Source organism: Coenobita brevimanus, chromosome 86 (genome assembly GCF_032717465.1).
Source record: "Coenobita brevimanus isolate Jiangsu-jjx chromosome 86, ASM3271746v2, whole genome shotgun sequence".
NCBI classification, from domain to species: Eukaryota; Metazoa; Arthropoda; class Malacostraca; order Decapoda; family Coenobitidae; genus Coenobita; species Coenobita brevimanus.
The window spans coordinates 27,826,591-27,847,713 of record NC_137039.1 but is presented as its reverse complement, the minus strand read 5'-3'; the positions used below and the strand labels follow the sequence as shown (position 1 = coordinate 27,847,713).

The following is a 21,123-nucleotide window of genomic DNA, read 5'->3' as shown; positions in this document are numbered from 1 at the left end:
AGGTTTTACAAACATCCTTCAATGTCCCTCAAAAGGAGGATGGTGGTCTGCAGGAGGAGGATAACTTTAAACTTCAACCTGCAGTCCACTGCATACCGTATATGTTTCAGATGAGCCTTGGGTTGCACTTGTTTCTACTACTACTACTACTACTAGTCCTACTACTACTACTACTACTAGTGTACTTAACTCCCTGACTGTACCATAAGCCTGCTACCTAGTCTGCACTCGTTCATCAGTCACCCATATCAGTTTAACGTCAAGGTTGTGTTGGATGACGTACGAGCGAAGAAGCTGGTACTGTTCCATGGAGGAGCCTGCCATGTGACACAGCCGCCCTACTGTTGTCACCTGGTTATCCTCATGCAGCACCCTGTCTACAGTCTCCAGAGTCACTGTTGTTGATACATTGAACCACAGCTCCTGTAAACCACAACCATATGCCACATATCAATATCATCATCATTCTGAATTTTTTTCCTAATCAATGATTATGTGTGGATACTGATATACATCATTAAACATTTTGCCCTGCTCCCCCCTGGGAACCCTCAAACGGGAGATGGCCATAACTGAACCTCCTCCAAGTTACTCTATCTGCACATACCTCTCTCAGTCTCTCAAATGCAGTACTCCTCTTCTCCATCCTTCTCTTTCACCAGTACATTTCTCCACCTTCTTCTTCCAAACCACAAAAGCTTTGCTTCTACCAACACCACCCTCAATCTCACTTTCATTTTTTTTTTTCTTGACAACTTCTTCATGTCCATTCTCTGTAAGTCCATACCATCTCAATGTATTCCTTTTTATCCACTCGGCAATTCCATATCTCTCTCCTCTTGCTCTTTCTTCCATTCCATAATATCCAAACACTTTACTATCAACTACAGCATCCATTCTCCTTATACCTGCAGATGCTCTGAGAAAGGTCATTTCTACAGCTAGTACACTCACTGTCTCCCAGTGCCCAGGCTGCACTTTCATATGAGACTGATGACAATGTTTTCACATGGGGCTTTCTTAACCTCCATAGTCCATACTAACCAACCTCCCCTTCAAAATAAAACCAAGCTCTCCAATTACTCTTCTTCCATAAAGTGATTCCCCCTTAAAAGCACTCATCATTCTGCCATATTTACACAGCATAACTCTTGACATTAAAAAGTACAGTACGGTAACATCTTCAATTATTTCATCTGCCTGGACCCTGCAATTCATTGTTTCCTCTCTCACCCTGTACTGGCTGCTAGAATCTACTATCATATTCTTTCCTTTCACTTCCTATTATTTTCATTTTCTTCTTGTCCTGACTCTATTAAATCACTACCTTCTGTAAACTACTAACACTGTTACCATCAAAACAGCAATGTCAGCATGCAGGGTAATCAACAGATCCCATTCAATACCACTTAACTTCAACTTAGCTCTCATACCTACTGTCCTCACTTTCAACTCCTTGATTACTAAATTCAGATACAGAATACCATATACTTAACAAGCAAGCTGACAATATGGAATAACTAATACACATCACACCTACAAGCAAGCTGACAATATGGAATAACTAATACACATCACACCTACAGTATAAATGGCAACTATATATATATGTACCACATCTAACTTCCCCTCTGGAAACTCTTTCATTGGGGATGGCCGGCCCTAACAAATACCCTAAAGCTGTTCAACTAAAGGAAGAAAACAGGCATTGTAGATCTTGTAAATGTGTGTTCCTAACAGGTATCCCACTGTCCCACTATCTTTTCTTCTCTTTTGGGATTCTATCTCACTCCAACATTATGTGAGAGAAAAGTCTAATAATGACAATGATGACAAAATTGATGATGACAATAATTATGATTATGATAATGACATAAAACATGTGACACAAAAACCCTACCTGTAAGTTGGGGAGAGGGTTGAGTTGGAGTGCCTGAGTGAATGTGTCATCATGCAGCCACTCCAGCTCCCCATCCAGGTGCAGTGTGACGAGGGCGGGACAGTGAAGCAGCATGAATCGCAGCCGCTGGTCACTCACGACACCAACTATCTTCAGGTGTTGCAGGTGGGGATGTGCTGGAGCTGGCAGCTCAAAGTCAAGTTTGTCATCACACTCCTCCAAGCTATGACGAACCTGGGACACAACTGTACAGCTGAATTCACAGTCCTTGGTACAGTGTGGGGCAAACTGTATAGGTTATGACAGCAATCATGAGTTTCTGAAAGTCACAGTAACCTTACCAAATGACTGAAAAAGAACCTCTTTGTCATCAGACTATGGTTATATAAGAATTCTGTTTATCTACAAAGGCTGATAGGTCAAGCCTCTGTACAAAGAACTTCTGCCTTCACCTGTAGAGTATACAATACTGATTAAACTGGAGCATAATCCCTAATGATGGGTCATCTGTACTGGGAAAGAAAGGACAGATTTTGGTACAAGGCATTAAGCAAGATGAAACAGATAGGAGCAGGGAAGAATATGGGTGAAAGGACTACTCAGAGTCATAGAATAAACTGGGAAGATGAACATGAAGGAAAGAAGGAGGCAGAATTAAAGAGTTGATGAAATGGAAATAGGTATAGAAAATTGGTGGAGTGGAAAATGGAAGCACTGGACTGAGAAAGATGAAGATGTGTACGAGTATTATGTTACAAAGAGGTTGAGTATATTCTATCCATATTAACTTGGCCTAAAATTGTCAACTCTCCATCTTGAAAACTGAATTGTTACAAGAAAGTAAAGGCAGAAAACAGTACCCTACAGGCCACATTAAGCTGGAGTAAATCCGCTAACCACAGTCCCCTATGGGCCACATTAAGTCGGAGTAACTTAATCCACTAACCACATCTATCACACTATGCACATGGTCTGTGCCTGTGTCTTGCTTAGTCAGTGCTTACATCAAATTTAGTAAAGCAAACAGATGCAAATAAGTCAACTACTGTATGGAATATATTGCATAAGATGCAATACTGTATATCATATACACAGTGAGTCTATTATTAGTGGCAATATGACTATAAAAAACAACAAAGGGCATCAGATAGTGAGCTTACTAAAAAATAATAATAGTAATTTATTAAAAAACATAAAATCAATAAGTTTCACTTATAAGTGGAAGTACTGATAATATTGGTCACAACATCTTGCTTCAAAAACTTTTACATATTTTTATCAATTTCCATGATGTGAAACACTGTCCTGCATAAACAGGGAGTGTCCAAAAATGGTTGGCCACATTTCACAGTGGTGAAACTTAAAAAATAAATAAACAAATAAATAAATAAATACTGTTTAATAAGGATATTGGAAACAATGATGCAGCAACACCTAGATCAGTTCAGAGTTTTGTATGTATATAAGTTATGTGTGTCTGTTTACTCTTTTAGTAGTAGTTGTAACAGCAGTAGTACAGGGAGCTGTAACCTACAGACTCATAGGAATATGTACTCAGAGGACTGCAGGTTGAAGCTCCCCTTCTCCCATGGTCCATCCTCACCCTTTCAGGCAACAGGGAGAGGATTGAGGGATGTTTGTACTATCATACAGTTCCACCACTCAGTCATGATGATGCCACCTCATGATGGCACACCTCTCCAGCATCAGAATGTTCTTTTAAGCATAAAATACAAATGACCATTGTGAGGTGTAACAGTTGTTATCTCAGAGCTGACAGGCATGGAGTCAGTTTATCATCAATATTTTATGAAGTAGCCCCTCCACATCCTAAGAGATTACTGATGAACAAACTACAAATCTGATATCTCTTCCACTCTTTTATCCTTTAATGCCCCGTCAGGAGCATAGGGCTCCAGGGATATGCTTTTTAGTCCAGATATTTAAAATGCGAGTGATTAGTTGCTTGCCGAACTGGCACAATGTGACCAATAACCCCAACCAACCCTTGAATTTAAACCCATCTGGATCACATCCCACTGCAGTGCCTTAACCCACTGATCCATTAGTTGGCTATATGGATATCACTTACCATCTTCAGTGATTTACCATATACCTGTCACAGTGCTGAGTCACCTAAAGATGGGTGGTAGTTGCCCCCAGCTACTACTTGACCAAAACAACAGATTACTAACAATTAAATTAGTAAATTTCTACAATACTTGAGTTTCAAAAGTGACCCAGCAGAACATTCAATTGGTATTCAGTTTGATACAAATCATGGCTCAACAGTTTTCTGTGGCTGCAATTATTCATTGCTTCATACAATTTTTACTATCTACTGGTCTTGTAAAGATAACTTTTTAATATATGTGGTTGGTGGGGGGTGCTCACCATCCACTCACTCAATGTAGTGCTGCTCTCGGATGCCTGCTTTTTCCTCTCTTCCTTCCTTCTTTCCATCCTTCCTTTTCTGTCTTTCTTTCCTTCATTCTTTCCTCTTGCTTTGATCAATGGGTGACTCTACACTGAGTGACAAGAAACCATTTACGATGCTGGGTGGTAACTATCTATCTATCTATCTATTGCCAGACGCCATAATCCCATAAGGGGTGGCCATTTGACTTTGAGTTATTTGTTTTACAGGGAAAGGCACTAACCCTTCACCAACCCACTTGCTGACATGTAGGGAGCATGTATGGTTTGGTTATATGGTTACCACCCAGCATTGTAAATGGTTTCTTAGGTTACAGGAAACCATTTGGCTTGTCACTCAATGTAAAGCCACCTGTAAAGGAAAGAAAAGCAATAAGAAGAGACAGGAAAGATGGGAGAAATAGGAAGAGAGGAGGGCAGGCACAGAAAAAGAATGATAAAGGATAAGGAAGAATAAGGCAGCACTACATCAAGTGAGTGGATGATGCCATATTACCAAATTATGGCGCCTGGTGGTTTAGAGAACAATTCAGGCACTCCAATTGGACTGAGCCAATGCAGGTTTATATGCAAGGAGTGGTGGTTGGGGTTTATTGTTCATGTAATGCCACTCAGAGAAAAGTAAGGCTGGTCACTCTCATCTTAAATGTCAGGGCCAACTTGCCTAGCCCCAGGCTCCTACACTCCTCATGGGGCAACACTGGATTAGATGATGATGATGATGATGATAATGATGCATTTCTCATATGCAGTATTATCAATCGAAATAATTTGTACTGGCAAGGTAAAATACCCACATGAAAAGCTTATTACTCAAGGATTTTGCATGCATCAGCTCTGCTGTAGTGACTGTTGAACCCCTTCAGGATCATTTAAATATTATGATGGTGATGATACAATGATAATGATGCTTAACACTGTGCAAAGAAATGTCTAAGTTGCATACCTTGATAAATTTAGCCACTCTACATGTTACTTACATATTTTTCTAATATATTTGAATAACTTTATTATGCCATTAAAAAATAATATTCAATCATTCTGATTATCCTGCATACTTGCACTATATACCATATTGCACAATGGGAGTACAAAATTATGTATATATGGTATTTTTTGCACCATGAGAATTTCCAACAATATATAATGGAACTCTACTTGGTTCATACCAGTTCTTCATACAAGTGCAGACCTCGAGATGAAGGGGTTCGATGAAATCTCTACTAACCACTTCAACATGATGAAAACTTCTTCATTCCATTTTTCCTACTACTTGATGTATGTGGCTTAGGAGAAACCTCTTATAATGAAGTGGTTAACAACAGAATGGGGGAACCATGAGTCAAAGATATGAACTAGAACTGCAATGTAAGAGACCTACAGTAAATCAGAGTTCTGGTAAGGCCAGCATATATACACACAACAGTAAGAAGGCATTATAGAGAATTTCTATCAATATACTCTTGATCACAATATGCAAATATTAATATGAAAAACAAATTCTATGATCAGGATAAAGATTTTCACCAGGATGGTTACCTATCACAAACAGTATTATACGCTGAAGAAGGACAATCAAAATACAGAAAGGTACTACATGAGATAACATTATATAACAGAAAGCAAAGCCATAAATGAAATGCCATTGTGCTGAAAACACACAGGATTAGCAACTCTCAAAATGCATTACCACATTCTGGAAAATAAAATGTTAAATATTTTCAAACAATGAAAGCTATGAGTCATGGCAGCATGAGGGTGAGTAAGGCTGAGCTGCAAATCTTACCCTGTCTGGTCGTTCCCCATCAACCTAGTGAAGTAGTGTATCATTACTATACAAGGCCCTCAAGAAACTGAAGCCTCAAAATTAGTCAGTCCTCGTTTTAAGTCATCCGTATTTTTTTCTTTTTCTTTTCTTCTTTCTTCGAAGCACACAGTAAATAATAAAAAAAGAAAAACAGCAATTCACTATTCAAGTTTCTTTGTTAACTACACGGCCAATTTGGCATTTCCCCCATTCTACAATATCAGTTATATGGAAATAGTTGAATTATTTTGGAACACATCCCTGTTTATGGTAAGGACTGTCTGTGCAGACAGTCCTCGCTTAAGTGTAGGTAATATACTCATTTAAGTGGAATTACTTTAACCCCTCCGCTGCTGGTCCCGTTCCTAGATCTTGTATTTCTAGTGTTGCAGGTCCCGTCTCTGAACATACTTTGTTTTGGTGGCTCCAAGATGAATAGGAAACATAGTAAGTGAGAGAGAGAGGAATGACATGAGGTAGCCAACACATGCTTCTCAACAGTTTGGTGCCAGGTGGTTACATATCAAAACAATGGGAAGTTTTCCATTAAAAAAAAAAAAAAGTTTGGAAAAGATTGCCCACAACAGAAAACTGGTACTACAGTACAACGTTCTTGTGTAAAATAACAGCTCTATTTATTGACCACACTACAGTGAGTGGAAAATTTCATGCCTGTCACACTCTCTGCTTCCCCCCTCCCCTCCATAGCCTCTAACAAGTTCTCACATCTCTACATACCTCCACTTTGCTTGGGTCAGTGAGTACCGTACAGTATGCATGACCTCTCTCTCCATCCTTTGTTCTCTATACTATGCTATTTATGGCTAGTTCTGAATGAAACGAAGGAAATTTACGCTAATTTATAAAGGATAAGTGGTAGGTGGGGGTGCTCACCATACATTCACTTGATGTAGTGCTGCTCTCGGGTGACTGCCCTTTCCTCTCTTCCTTCCTTCTTTCCTTCCTTCCTCTTTTGTCTCTCTTTCCTTCATTCTTTCCTCTTCTTTTTGTCTATGGGTAACTCTACACTGAGTGACAAGCCAAATGGTTTCCTGTACACCAGGAAACTATTTACTATGCTGGGTGGTAACCATATAATGAAACTATGATGCCTGGTGGTTTGGTGGGTCTTTCAAGCCCTCCAACTGGACTGAGCCCATGTAGGTTTATATTCAAGGGTTGATTGGGGTTTATTGCTCATGTAATGCCACAGGGATGTGTAAGGCTGGTCACGCTCATCTTAAATCTCAGGACCAACTTGCCTAGTCCCAAACTCCTATGCTCCTCATGGGGCATCACAGGATTCGATAATGTATGTACAGTTGTCAGCATAAATTTGCTGCAAGTCAACTTGTGTGGTGTGAGCCCTTTTGTCTGGCAACAGTTTAAGGGGACTAGTTGCCACACAGACTTTTATATACAGTACTTTAAAGATGTGTTTTTAAGAAGTGGTACTAGAGACTGCCTAGAGTACAATATTCTGTACACTGTACTTGAATAGTATAAAAAAAAGCAAGACTTGACTGACAGAAGAATGTTATGGAATGATATATGAGCGTAATGCTCTGGTATTCCTCATTATAACTGTGTCTAAGCTCCCTTCCCCTTTCTCCCCATTATTCCTCCTGATGTCCCCCCCACCCCTCCCTCTCCCTCCTACCCCCCACTCACTTTCTTGCCTCTCCACTGTCTCCTCTTCCCACCCTCTCCACCTTCCTTCATTTATCCACGGCACTAACTCCACTGGCACATCGCAATTCTCTCTTGACTGTTTACTAAACCCAGTCTGCCCTATTCACAGTTGCTCGCAGTACTGCCAACTATATCCAAGGCTAATTATCAATATTCCTTCCTGCTCGAGTCCCATTCTCACCCTATCTGTCTCCTTCCCACTTCTTTTATTCCAGCTGTCTTTCTTTCTCAATCCTTTGTCACTACCAGCAGCCAATAGATATAGGAACATCAAGGTCCTGTTCTTGTGATGTACTGTATTGTATTCCAAACTGGTGTTTGTTTAAGAGTGGTAGTCGGTGGCTATTATTTCAGTAGGCATAATTAAATAAACATTTGTGCCCATTCCTCCTACTTCTCGCCCTCTCTCTTCCCTAGGAAAATGTTTCCATTCTCCTCATACTGTTCACTGATTCATGAAGCAGTATCAGAACCAGTGTTTCAAACTACTGCATCATGTTTGGAGTAAGGAGTGAGAGAAAAGACTGTGGCATGGCAAGAATCTCACTAATGTAGAGAAACAAAAAGGTTACAGGAATCGACAAGAAATAGAGAACCGAGTGCGGCTAATTACGTAGGTTAGCGTGGTGAATAAAAAATAATAAGGTAGGCAGGGTAAGGAGAGAGGGGAGTGGAGAAGAAGGAGAGCAGAGAGGGAGGTGTGGTGAGAGGTAGGCTGGGGAGGGTCATCGGGAAGGGTACGGGGGATAGAGCGGAAGTTTTAACATTCCACATTTTTCTGTCATTATTTGCACACTTGTATGGTAATCAGATGTAAAGAATATTGCATTCTGGGCAATTTACAGCACTAATTCTTACAAACACGTCTTTAAAGCATATAAAAGCCTCTGTGGCAACTAGTTCCCGTACACTGTTGCCAGACAAAACAAGCCACATTACATGCACAGGCTTGCAGTGAATTTGTGCTGATGACTGTACATTATGCAGACCCTCATATCAGCCCCTGATGCATGGTCCACACCACAGCACCCAAACAACAAGCTGGTATTAAGTAAATGCATCCTTTTAATTCATATATCATTCCTAAGTACTGCTGAAGACAAAACATCAATTGCAAATGCTCCATGTATTCACAAAAATGCCCGTTTGGTGGGCCAAAATCTGACTGACATCTGCAGCAGAGGGGTTAAGTGAGATACTTCTGGTTCATGACTGAGGCATTAAAAGTGCAAAAAACACTTATCTCTGGCTTTAAAGCAACTTCTTAATAAATCAAACATTAATAATGGAGCAATTTTTAAGGTAAACAACTTCAAACAAGGATTAATTTATGAACAAGGGAAAGGCATAAGTGCTCCTACACTGGACTCATAACGTTGGTATCACTGACTCAACATTATTTGTACATCATAAAAAAATCATCTGTTAACATTTTAAAATACAAGTCCTGTCAGGTGAATACTAGATTATGTGAGACCAGACACACAGATTTCAAAAGAATATTACAATCATTCACAAATGTACATAATAAACAGCAAACTATTACTATAACATAAATCATCAGAACTCAAAATCTGTGTGTTCTACATGGCATAAAACACCCCTACAAAACAAAGTACAGTACCTGAGAATCAACAGTACTGTACCACACTGCACTCAGATAATAATCAGAGAAGTTGTTATCTCGAACATCTAAAAATACATTACAACTAACCAGGTATTGTACTTCTAATTAATTTAACTAGAATACAGTACATAACTGCACTACAAAACATGTAAACTGTTCAGTTTAAGGATTTTTAAAAATTATTTGTTATCTTTAATTCAGTTTAGGAGAGTTTTTTACCTTACAGGTAGCCTTAATTAATCCACACAGTCCATGAAGAGTCTCCTTTGGTGAATAAAATCATCTTGCTGTTTCAAGAATGAGTTATAAAAGATATAATATTGTGAAAACTTGAACAAAAGATAAATGTGTGTGTGTGTGTGTGTGTGTGTGTGACTCACCTTGTAGTCTCCTGTGTATGTGAGGCTGACTAAGTTGGGACAGCATGAAGCAACCACATTGTGTACCTGGGGGGAGAGAGAGGGAGATGAAAGAAAGTATTAATCGTGTGAAGGATCAGGATGGTGCGATTACAACACTTACTGTAAGAAAAATGTTGTGACATTGTGGAACACATCCTTGACTTATAATAAATACCATGCACTCTCTACTGTACTGCTTATTCACTGTAATTAAGAAATGCTTTAACTGACATTGTGGAACACATCCCTGACTTATAATAAATACCATGCACTCTGTACTGAACTGCTTATTCACTGTAATTAAGAAATGTTTTTCTATCTATCTATAGCCCGACGCCCTAATCCTGCAAAGGGTGGCCGCAGACAAAACGCCTCCAAGTCACTCTGTCACCCACCATTTGACTACCTTCCCCCCAACTCACCCCCCCCCTCCCTCATATACCTCTCAACTCCATCCCTCCACCTCATCCTCGGTCTACCCCTCCCTCTCCCTCCCTCCACCTCACCTACATACACCCTCTTAGTCAGTCTTTCATTCTCCATTCTCTCCACATGTCCAAACCACCTCAGTGTATTTCTCCTAATCTTCTCAACCACATCCACATCTACCCCACAACGTTCCTTCATTTCTTCATTCATCAACCTGTCCCTCCACGTCACTCCACATGCTCAAGTAACTCATTTCCACTGCTCTCACTCTTGACTTGTTCCCCTCTTGCAAGGTCCACGCCTCGCTTCCATACGTCAGGGTAGGGATCACAATACCATCATGCAGTGACTTCTTAACTTCCATACTCACCTCCCTATTTCTCATCACTGCTTTCAGTGAACCAACAACCTTCCTTCCCTGCTGTACCCTTTCACGTACTTCATCCCCCAAAGTTCCATCCTTACTCATCACACTACCCAAGTACTTAGCATTCACATTCTCCATATCCTCACCATCCAACCTCACTGCACACTCTGTGACTTCATTCCTCTCAAACACCATAACTTTACTTTTGTTTAACTTCCAGCTTCCTCCTCCTACACACTGTCCCAAATTCATTCACCAAACCTTGCAACTCCCATTCATCTTCACTCAACAATACTGTATCATCAGCAAACAGCAACACAGGAAGCTTCCAAATCTCACCCTCATTCATTAGGGCCAGCCCCACATCCACTGCCCTACCTTGCACCTCCTTTACAACCCCATCCATATATATATTAAACAGCCATGGAGACATCACACACCCCTGTTTCAGTCCCACATTGAGATCAAAGAACTCACTCAGCTCACCATCCACTCGCACCGTAGCCCTAGCTCCCTCGTACATACTCTTCACGGCACTCAACAATTTCCCCTCCACTCCATATATTCTTCATACCTTCCACATACCTTGCCTATCTACTCTGTCATAAGCTTTCTCCAAGTCCATGAAGGCAGCATACACTTTCCTTCCCTTCTCTAGATACTTCTCCACTAAACATCTTAGAACAAATATCTGATCTACACACCCTTTTCCCTTCCTAAATCCCCCTTGTTCTTCTCCAACTAGCTCCTCTGTCATATGCCTAACCCTATCAATGAGTATTCTACCATATATTTCACCAGTCACACTAAGAAGGCAAATACCCCTATGGTTACCACATACTTCTCTCTCCCCTTTTCCTTTGTACAGAGGAACAATTATACCTGATTTCCAGTCCTCTGGAACCCTTCCCTCTTCCCAAGCCAATCTACACAACTTCCATATCCACTCCACAACAATCTCACCCCCATACCTAAGCATTTCACCACACACTCCATCAATTCTTGGGGCCTTTCCCAGTTTAATCTTCTTCATCGCTTCCACTACTTCCGCCCTACTGATCTCTCCCTCCCTCCTCTCATCTCTTCTTCTCCCAGCCATTCCCCAACCACTTATACTCACACTGCTCTCACTCTCTACATTCAACAAATCCTCAAAGTGCTCCTTCCAGGTAATATGAAAAGATGTAACTGGCTTTATCATCATCATCCTACTATCTGTGGTCTATATATTTTTATTATTATTATTATTATATGTAGAAAGAAAGAGAGAGGTGAAAAGATTAGTAAAAGAAAGTAAGAAGAGAGTGGATGAGGAATTTGGAAGGAATTTGAGTGTAAAGTGGAGGGACTGTAAGAAAATGTTCTGGAAAGAGGTGAAAAGAGTAAGACAGGGTGGAGGTGAAGTTAGCAGGGGAGTGAAAGATAAAAATGGTAGATTACTAGTGGAGAAGGGAGAAATAGTGAGCAGATGGAGAGAACACTTTAAGGAATTGTTGAACGTAGAGGATGGAAGTAATGCGAGTATAAGTGGCTGGGGAATGGCTGGGAGGAGGAGGGAAGTGAGAAGACAGGAAGAAATCAGTAGGACAGAAGTTGTGGAAGCAATGAAGAAAGTTAAATCGGGGAAAGCCCCAGGAATTGATGGAGTGTGTGGTGAAATGCTGAAGCATGGGGGAGAGATAGCAGTAGAATGGATGTGGAAGATGTGCAGATTGGCCTGGGAGGAAGGTAGAGTCCTGGAGGATTGGAAGTCAGATATAATTATTCCCTTGTACAAAGGAAAAGGGGAAAAAGAAGTGTGTGGTAATCATAGGGGCATTTGTCTTCTTAGTATAATAGGAAAAGTGTATGGTAGGATCCTTATTGACAGAGTTAGAGAAAGAACAGAGAAATTAGTTGGAGAAGAACAGGAAGGCTTTAGGAAGGGAAGAGGTTGTGTAGATCAGATATTCATTCTTAGATCTTTAGTGGAAAAGTTTCTAGAGAAGGGAAAGAAGTTGTATGCGGCTTTCATGGATTTGGAGAAAGCATATGACAGGGTGGATAGACAAGGATTGTGAAAAGTGTTAAGAATATATGGAGTAGACGGGAAGTTGTTGAATGCTGTGAAGAGTATGTACGATGGTGCGAAGGCTGCAGTGCGTGTGGATGGTGAACTAAGTGAATTTTTCTCTTTGAAAGTTGGGTTGAAACAGGGATGTGTCATGTCTCCATGGTTATTCAATCTGTACATGGATGGGGTAATAAAAGAGGTACAAGGTAGGGTAGTGGATGTTGGAGTGGCCCTGGTGAGAGAGGATAGTGTTTGGAAACTCCCTGTACTGTTGTTTGCTGATGATACTGTGTTGTTGAGTGAAGACGAAGGGGAGCTGCAAGGCTTGGTGGATGAGTTTGGGAGAGTGCGTAAGAAACGGAATCTAAAGGTGAATGTAGGGAAGAGTAAAGTGATGGTCTTTGAAAGAGGTGAAGTCAGTGAATGTACAGCGAGGTTGGATGGTGAGGAATTGGAAAATGTGAGTACGTTTAAGTACTTGGGTAGTGTGATGAGTAAGGCTGGAGGTATGGAGGGTGAAGTGCTTGAAAGGGTACAGCAGGGAAGAAAGGTTGCTGGTTCTTTGAAAGAAGTGATAAGAAACAGGGAAGTGAGCATGGAAGTGAAAAAGTTACTACATGACAGTATTGTGATACCAACTCTAACGTATGGAAGTGAAGCTTGGACGTTGTTGGAGGGACACAAGTCAAGAGTGAGAGCAGTGGAAATGAGTTATTTAAGAGGAGCCTGTGGAGTCACATGGAGAGACAGGCTGACGAATGAGAATATAAAGGAGCGTTGTGGTGTTGATGTGGATGTGATAGGAAGCGTTATGAGGAACACACTGAGGTGGTTTGGCCATGTGGAGAGGATGGAGGGTGAAAGACTGACGAAGAGAGTGTATGTGAGTGAGGTGGAGGGGGGAAGAGGGAGGGGGAGGCCGAGGATGAGATGGAGGGATGGGGTGGAAAGGTATATGAGAGAGGGGGGTGTGCGTTGGGAGCAGGGCAGTGAAATGGCGGGGGACAGGGCGACTTGGAGGCGATTTGTTTGTGGCCACCCCAAACGGGATTGAGGCGTCTGGCAATAAAAAAAATAAATAATTATTTTTTTACTTTCCATCTTCATATTCAGCAGCACTGGTCTTTTAAAGTTCAATGCTAGGAACACTTTCTTAATCAATCCATCAACAACTCATCCTAAACCTAACTCCCACTAAAAAAAAAGAGGTAGGTGGACCCCACAAATGGGGAGGGGGGGAATCTAGTACCAACAGTAGAATAACTATCACAGTGCTCAGTGATATGGGCCACACAATCATTCAATCATTCAAGCCTTCAACATCTTGGAGAAAAAAAAATTATTGGTAACTACAATATCTAGCCATCTATCACTTGATCCTTTACTGCTCCATCAGGAACACACAGGCCCAGGACTAAGTTACTTAGCCCAAATATTTAAGAGGAATGACTAGTAGCTCGCCCCACCATGGCATTATATGAGCAACAACACCAATCACCCCTCACATGTAAACCCTTATGAGTCAAATCCAGATGGAACACCTTAACTGGATGAGAGAGAGAGATGACAACCAGAACAATGCACCTGTGCAGCAAAGAACCAGTCATCAGCCAGGTGGAGGTGAAGAGAGGTGAGGCGGGGGCCACTACCACTGATCATCTGGCTCACGAGGTCAACACTACATCGGTCATAGAAGTTCACTTCAAGTTTTGTCAACTGTGGATAAAAATGACATTACAATAAATAATTACTTCTGGATAATGAGGACAGACACACACATTCAGTCTTAACATACAGCTGAAATGAATTAAAAAAGGTAGATGACAGAGTCATGAGCAATTTACTGTACACGTGTGAATCAAATTTTTTTCTACAGGATGCAAGTTAACATACTTTACTGAAAGGTACAATATACACGAAGTTAGATTTTAGAATATGATCTGCATCGGGAAGGAAATATGAGAGATGAATGATTTTTATATATTTTTTCTGATGTTTCATCTTCTACTGCCCTATCAGGAGCAATGGGGACAGGGGTTCAGCTACTCAGTTCAAACACTGAAGGAGAGGGACTAGTTCCTTGCCTGAGTGGCATTATGTGATCAACACGTCCCAACCACCACTTGAGTTGAACTCATTCCACTGAATGAAGTAACTCCACTGACCATCTGGTGTCTACTAGTTTCGTTTTCGTTTTTAAAGGCTCCAACATGCTTGCATGTGTCAGCCTTGGTCACCTAATGACGACTCTCCACGCTGCACGATCCACTGCAGCCTCCCTGTTCAGTCCCTTAACCCTGAGGTCACACTTAATAACCTCGTCCCATGTCTTTCTCGGTCTACCCCTCATAACCCCACCCCCAATATTAACACTTCTCACCTTCCTCACCCAATTATCATTCCCCATCCTCTCCACATGTCCAAACCATCTCAATCTACCTCTCCTCATCACAACACCAATACACTCCAGTCCCATCCTACCTCTCAACTCTTCCATCGTTAACCCAGTCCCTCCAGGGTTTGGACACAGGGACGCACTGCACATCCACCTAATCATTGTCATTTCTGTACGTCTGAGCCGGCAAATATCTTCCTCCTTCACTGCCCAGGTCTCTACCATACAGCATTACACTCCTAACACATGCTGCATACAAAGACTCCTTAGTACTACTAGCTGGTAGCATTTGTAATAAACAGAATATGAATGTGAGCCAAAACACTAAGGTAAGATACCTGAGTGAGTGAGGCCAGTATCTCCACCTCTGGCTCCTCCTGAAGATCTTGAAAGATAAAGTCAAGCCTCAGGTGTGTCAGGCGAGGGCAGAGTGTGGTAGTGAGTAGGTCACTCGTGAAGGGGTTAAAGAGCCAGAAGTTCCTCAGACTGAAGGTGGCATCCCTGAGGTGAGGCAGCTGGCCAGGTGGAAGTCGTTCAGCTTGGCCTCGTCGTAACTGCTCTTTAACGTAAGCAAAAAGATCTGCTCGCGATTCAAACAGTAAAGAATCAGAGTTGCAGTTGAATGCACAGTGGTGTAACCATGACAAATCTTTCACAGCATCCAGAATCTTCCAGCAGCCTCTCCCTGTGATTCTTGTACCTGATATATCCAGAGACTGCAAGCCACTACATTTGGCTATTTCACTGCAATGTTCATCTGCAATTTTCTCAGAGCCCTTCAGTGACAGTTCACATAATGCTGGGCATTTTTCTGACAAACCTTCTATCATTTCTGGTGTGCATATAAACTGGATTTTTAATACTGTAAGATGAGGCAGCTTTGCTAATTTCTCATTCAGTTTATCAAAGATCTGTGTTCTCCAATAACATGATCGATCAATGATCAATGTTTCTAGTCTTGTAGCATTATCCAAGTGGTCAAAAAGGACCTGAAAGGATGGAGTAGGGGTGAGTCTTTACTCTGTAGCTACAAAAAGGCAACATTAAAAAGTTGTAAAATTCCCTATCACATATTTTTGTAACACAGTTTATTCACTTTATTTCATTCATTCATCATTTAATCCTGTGTTGCCTACACAAAGGCAACATTAAAAAGTTGTAAAATTCCCTATCATATATTTTTGTAACACAGTTTATTTCACTTTATTTCATTCATTCATCATTTAATCCTGTGTTGCCCCGGGAGAAGCATAGAAGCCCGGGGCTAGGCAAGTTGGTTCTGACACTTGAGATGAGAGTGACCAGCCCCACTCATCTCTGAGTGGCATTACGTGAGCAATAAACCCCAACCATCCCTTATATAAACCTGAACAGGCTCAATCCAACTAGGGCACCTTAATTACCTAACTACATAATGCAATACAGTAAACTTAGGTACTGTAACTGACCAATGTACTGAAAGGGTACAAACTCAGAGTAATTTACATAATGAACTCTACAAACCTTGGAACTGAGAGCAATATGGATATCAATGGATACAGAACACCTCACAAGTTAGGGCAACTGAGAGAAGGTGAGTCCCTATTATAAATATGCTGTGAAAGGTGTTTCAGAATATCACAATTTTGCCCTAACAACTAACACACTAAATTACTTTACATGTGGCAATGGACATGCTTGATTTGACAAACAATGCTGTAGCAGAAGCCCAGGATAAAGGAATTAATTTTTTCCTGTATTTTTGCCCTATTTAACGGAAAATTTCCGTTAAATCAAGCATACTTCCCTTAAGGAAATTCTGTAAACAATAATGCATTTCTGGGAGTATTAAATATGGGTTCAGACTGCTGTGTGTAGCACTAACAGTTACCATAGTTTGCTAGGTTTGGGTTGCCTTCAAGGATTTAGCAGAAAATAGCTCCAAATACGAGAAAAATTTCCTTTATATTTAGCCTTGGTTATGGTACTTGATTTAGCAGAAAATTCAAGATTACTGAATGGAGGCCGGTTGAATTAGTTCATTAACCCATAAAGGCCTGGATTCTTTCAACCATACCGGCGTGAAAAACGTACAGTATATGGCGCCGATTTTTCGACCTTTACAGAAGTAAAAAGTGTTATGCCCAAGGTTTAGAGCTTGAATTTACACACCTTATGCCACACACCAGAGCATTCTAGACCAACTGGTTACTGAGCTATAGCCTGTCAAACATCGTCAAAAATTGACACTGTCAACCCTTGCATATAGGGGGAGAGAAAAAAAAAAAAATGAACCAACATTAATTTTGGTACTATAAAATGAAAGATCTTGATTTTACAAACCAGAAAATATATATATCATTCTCATATGTCAAATGTTTACCACGTAGCCACAGAAAGTAACTGGAGGTGGAGAGAGTATGAAGGGATGGAGGGAGTATGAAGGGGTGGAGGGGGGAGAATGAGAGAGGAAGGTGGAGGGAGGATGGTGGGGGAAGTGTGGCATGGAAAAATCAGCCATATAGAGTTGGTAGGAGATGCTGTGAGTCCAGTCACGAGCAAGGGAGGGGTAGAGGGAATAAAAGGTTTGAGGTAGAGGTAGGTGGCAAGAGGGCAGTGGGGGAATCACCCCCCCCCCGTCATAGGTAGGGGCCCGGATCCTCCCCACTCCCTACTCAGGACTTAGTTCTCGTTGGTTTGCATTGATATACGTCACAATCGGGCTGAAGCCTAGTGTCCGCAGTTTTTTACAAAGGCTCCTCTATCGATCCTATTAGACATCAGGCGAAATTCTGGAAAAGGATCGATCGATCCTATTAGTACTTTACGCGTTAAATCGAGCATCTACTGTATCAGTACAATTTTTATGGAATTTACTGAGGAATTAATATTTACCACGGAATTAACAGCACAAAAGATCATCAAAACATGTGTCCTGAAATTATTGCACATCATTAACCTTTAACTATGTCTTGACCTGTTCTTGTTACCTCCAGATTTTTTATTTAGAATAAAAAAATATCTCATGTTCATGGGGTTAACAAAGGCTGGGCTGAACCCCTCCTCTAAAAAAAAAAAAAAAAAAAAAAAAAAAAAAGCTCTCCTCCACTAAATTAAAGCAGCCAAAGGTGGCAAGTACAAAAATAAAGACATCCTCAGGATAATGGAGTTAATATATAGGAGGACTACTGGGCCTTGAGAGCAGGCTGTGAAGCCTATGCCCCGAGTCGGACAAAAAAAAAAAAAAAAAAAAAAAAAATCCTTCGAAGCCAGATATATAGTACTGTAAAGTACACCAATTGGGAATCTATGCTATCTGAGACTTTAAAAAGTGGATTCTGGGATAAGATCTTGCTAACTTACCCTTATTAACTTATATTTTGTAGAACTTTTAAAAAATTTTTATTATTTTTCTATCTTGTAAGATTCTTAACAGGATTAACTAATTCAATGAGGTGTTTTTTAGTATTATTTTCATTTGAATTTTTCATTCTTTCCAAATGGAGGGTTGAACCCCCAAAACCCCCCAACCATGTGCACAGCCTTGTCAATTACCTTGCCCTATTAAAAAAATAAAAATACATAAATGTTGCACAAACTGATTTTTGGTTATACTGACTCGCAGAAAATGTGATGACGTACCAGTATGTGCGTATACATTTTCAGATCCATGTATGCCAATTAGGCCACTACAGCTTCCTGAAGTTGTGCATTTTCAGCATGACAGGAACATATACAAGTTCTCCCTCACCATGACATTACACTGGGGAAAAATTTTATTACATATCATAACTCAGCCAGCCAGGGTTACTCCTCTGTGACTTTATCTACCGTAACCCTACTCAAGTCCAAAGCTAACCTACCTCAAAACCACCTAAAACACCACAATAATGGCACAACAAATAATTACAAAAAGATCACTGAAAATAAAATATGATAAAATCATAATATTGTCAGCACACACTCATTCCATGTAATTAGCTGGTGAAGGACTGGGTACTGTACTGAACAGCACTACAATCACCATCATGGCATGCTGGCCTACCTTACACATGCTTGCTTCTGAGAACATCCTTGCTTTGCCAAAATCCAGTTCAAGCAGTGCAAAATTAACAAACTGTGAGATGATGTCCTGTATAGGGCCCCGAGTGGCCTTGTCTCTCATGTACGTTGCATCAAGCCCCTCAGCCACACTGCTGAATAGCCGAGAGTGCAATGCTGCATGAGACAGTGACTCTAGTAGCACCCCTAGCTCTCGTACCAAAACAGCCATGCCTGTAACATTCGTCAAGTCCATTATATATTTGTCAGTCCCATATACAGATACTGCATATGCTACATATTCTGAACAATATCTACATCTGTTTTACAATACATGCTCGACTGTACAGTATCATTTGACTGTTACATTCATGCTGTATATGCTCCAATACCAGGTACCTTACTGTTAAGCACTCTTTGCATATCTGCGCAACTTTCTGATTGTCAGCACTGGCTCCTTACTTCTACTGCTTCCTGACTTAATTATATAACCATCTTGATTTAGAGGATGAAATGCATTAAAGAGTAGCAGGGATGAAAGGCTGCATGTTCACTAAGAGAACTGAGAAGGAACTGGGAAGTGTTAAAAAAAAAAATTCTACAGGACAGTACTGTACTGTAATCCTCTCTCTAACATAGCTATGAAAATGAGGCTAAAAGCCTGTTAATAGAACACAAGAGCGAGAGAAGTGGAAGTGAGTTATCTGAGAGAAGAATGTGGAGATACATGAAGAAGTGAAGAGGTGGTGCAGTGTTGACATGGATCTGCTGGAAAGTAGTAGGATAGGTTCCTGGAGATGGTGTGGCCATGTGGAGAGAATGAAGAATGAGGCTGATTAAGAAACCATATGAATGTGGTGGAGGAAGATGGGAAGACTGGGGATGAAATAGAGAGTTGGGAGGAGGGAAGGACAGAGGAGGAGATGGATTGGTATATAAGAGACACTGGTGTGAGTTGGAGAGATGGCAGCCTAATTGCAGAAGAAAGTGAATTATGGAAACAATTACCCTGTGATCACCCCTTCTGGGATTTAGGCACTTGGATATAGATAGAATGATGCATAGATAGACAGATAGGTTAATAAATCTTAATTTTTTTATATGAAAATGCTACAGTGCAAATACTTATTCCTGTACAACACCTATCACATACACACATTCCACATCACACATCTCTGGTATATTTAATTATACATGATATACAATTAGATAAGCACTTACGCTTTTGCTTCCCTGAAAGCATGCACATTTCTGGACTTGATGGTGGTGATTCTTGCATACAATCTGGGGGTGTGTCCTGGTGAGGAGGCTGTGTGGGTGTTTTCTGGGGTGATGGTGACGTGGGTGCATTCTGATAAGGTGTGTCCTGGCAAGGAGACTTTATGAGTACGTCTTGAGGAAAAGGTGGTGTTGGTGTGTCTGGCTGTGATTTGTCCTCATGAGAGAGGTGTGCAGGAGTGTCCTGGTGAGTGAAGACTAGTGGTGTGTTCCGTTCTGGGGACGTTAATAGCTTCTGCTCGGATGAATCCTGATGAGGGAGTTCTGAAGGTGTGTGTGTGTCCTGATGCAATGCATTCTGATGAGAAGCTCCTGGTTGTGTGTACTGCTCAGGGGATTCCAGTGTTTTCTGGTGTGCTGCATCCTGAAGTCCTGCTGAAGTATTTTGCGGAGCTGGGCAATTTCCATTAGGCAGGTTTTCTGACACCCCAAATGTCTTGGTATCCAACTGTACTCCATTACTCCCATCTCCTTGATTGCCATGACTTGCTGTCATGTGATGCAACTTCTGTGCATCTTCAGTTTTCTTCCTGCTGGTCACAGGAGACAATTTACCCCTAACATTCTCCCGTTTTATGCTACTAATATCCAGCATATGTCGAGACTTTGATGATTTCTTGCAGGGGTGATTGCCTGTGCTGACTATTTCAATCAAAAGCTGTGTGATCTTCTCTACACACAGGGTGCTCACAGGCAACACTTTCTTCTGGACTGGCAT

General features: G+C 41.0%; 1 protein-coding gene across 1 annotated transcript; it reads right to left on the bottom strand.

Moving 5' to 3' along the window:
* Positions 1 to 213: 213 nt before the first annotated feature.
* LOC145410628 (uncharacterized) lies at positions 214 to 21,123 on the bottom strand. The gene is made up of 8 exons (XM_080280740.1): positions 20,349 to 21,123; positions 19,132 to 19,361; positions 15,446 to 16,096; positions 14,297 to 14,428; positions 9,843 to 9,908; positions 6,123 to 6,146; positions 1,901 to 2,134; positions 214 to 423 (listed from the first exon to the last, which is right to left on the bottom strand). Exons 1-8 carry the CDS (start codon positions 21,121 to 21,123, stop codon positions 214 to 216), a joined length of 2,322 nt encoding a protein of 773 aa, XP_080136866.1.

Bases quoted from the DNA above. Each gene is read 5' to 3' on its own strand.
- LOC145410628 (XM_080280740.1), bottom strand. From the start codon at position 21,123: ATGCCAGTCCAGAAGAAAGTGTTGCCTGTGAGCACCCTGTGTGTAGAG. The intron at 19,362-20,348 runs GTAAGTGCTTAT...CGAATGTTACAG, and splicing joins GCTTTCAGGGAAGCAAAAGC to GCATGGCTGTTTTGGTACGA. The intron at 424-1,900 runs GTAGGGTTTTTG...TGTGGTTTACAG, and splicing joins ACCCTCTCCCCAACTTACAG to GAGCTGTGGTTCAATGTATC.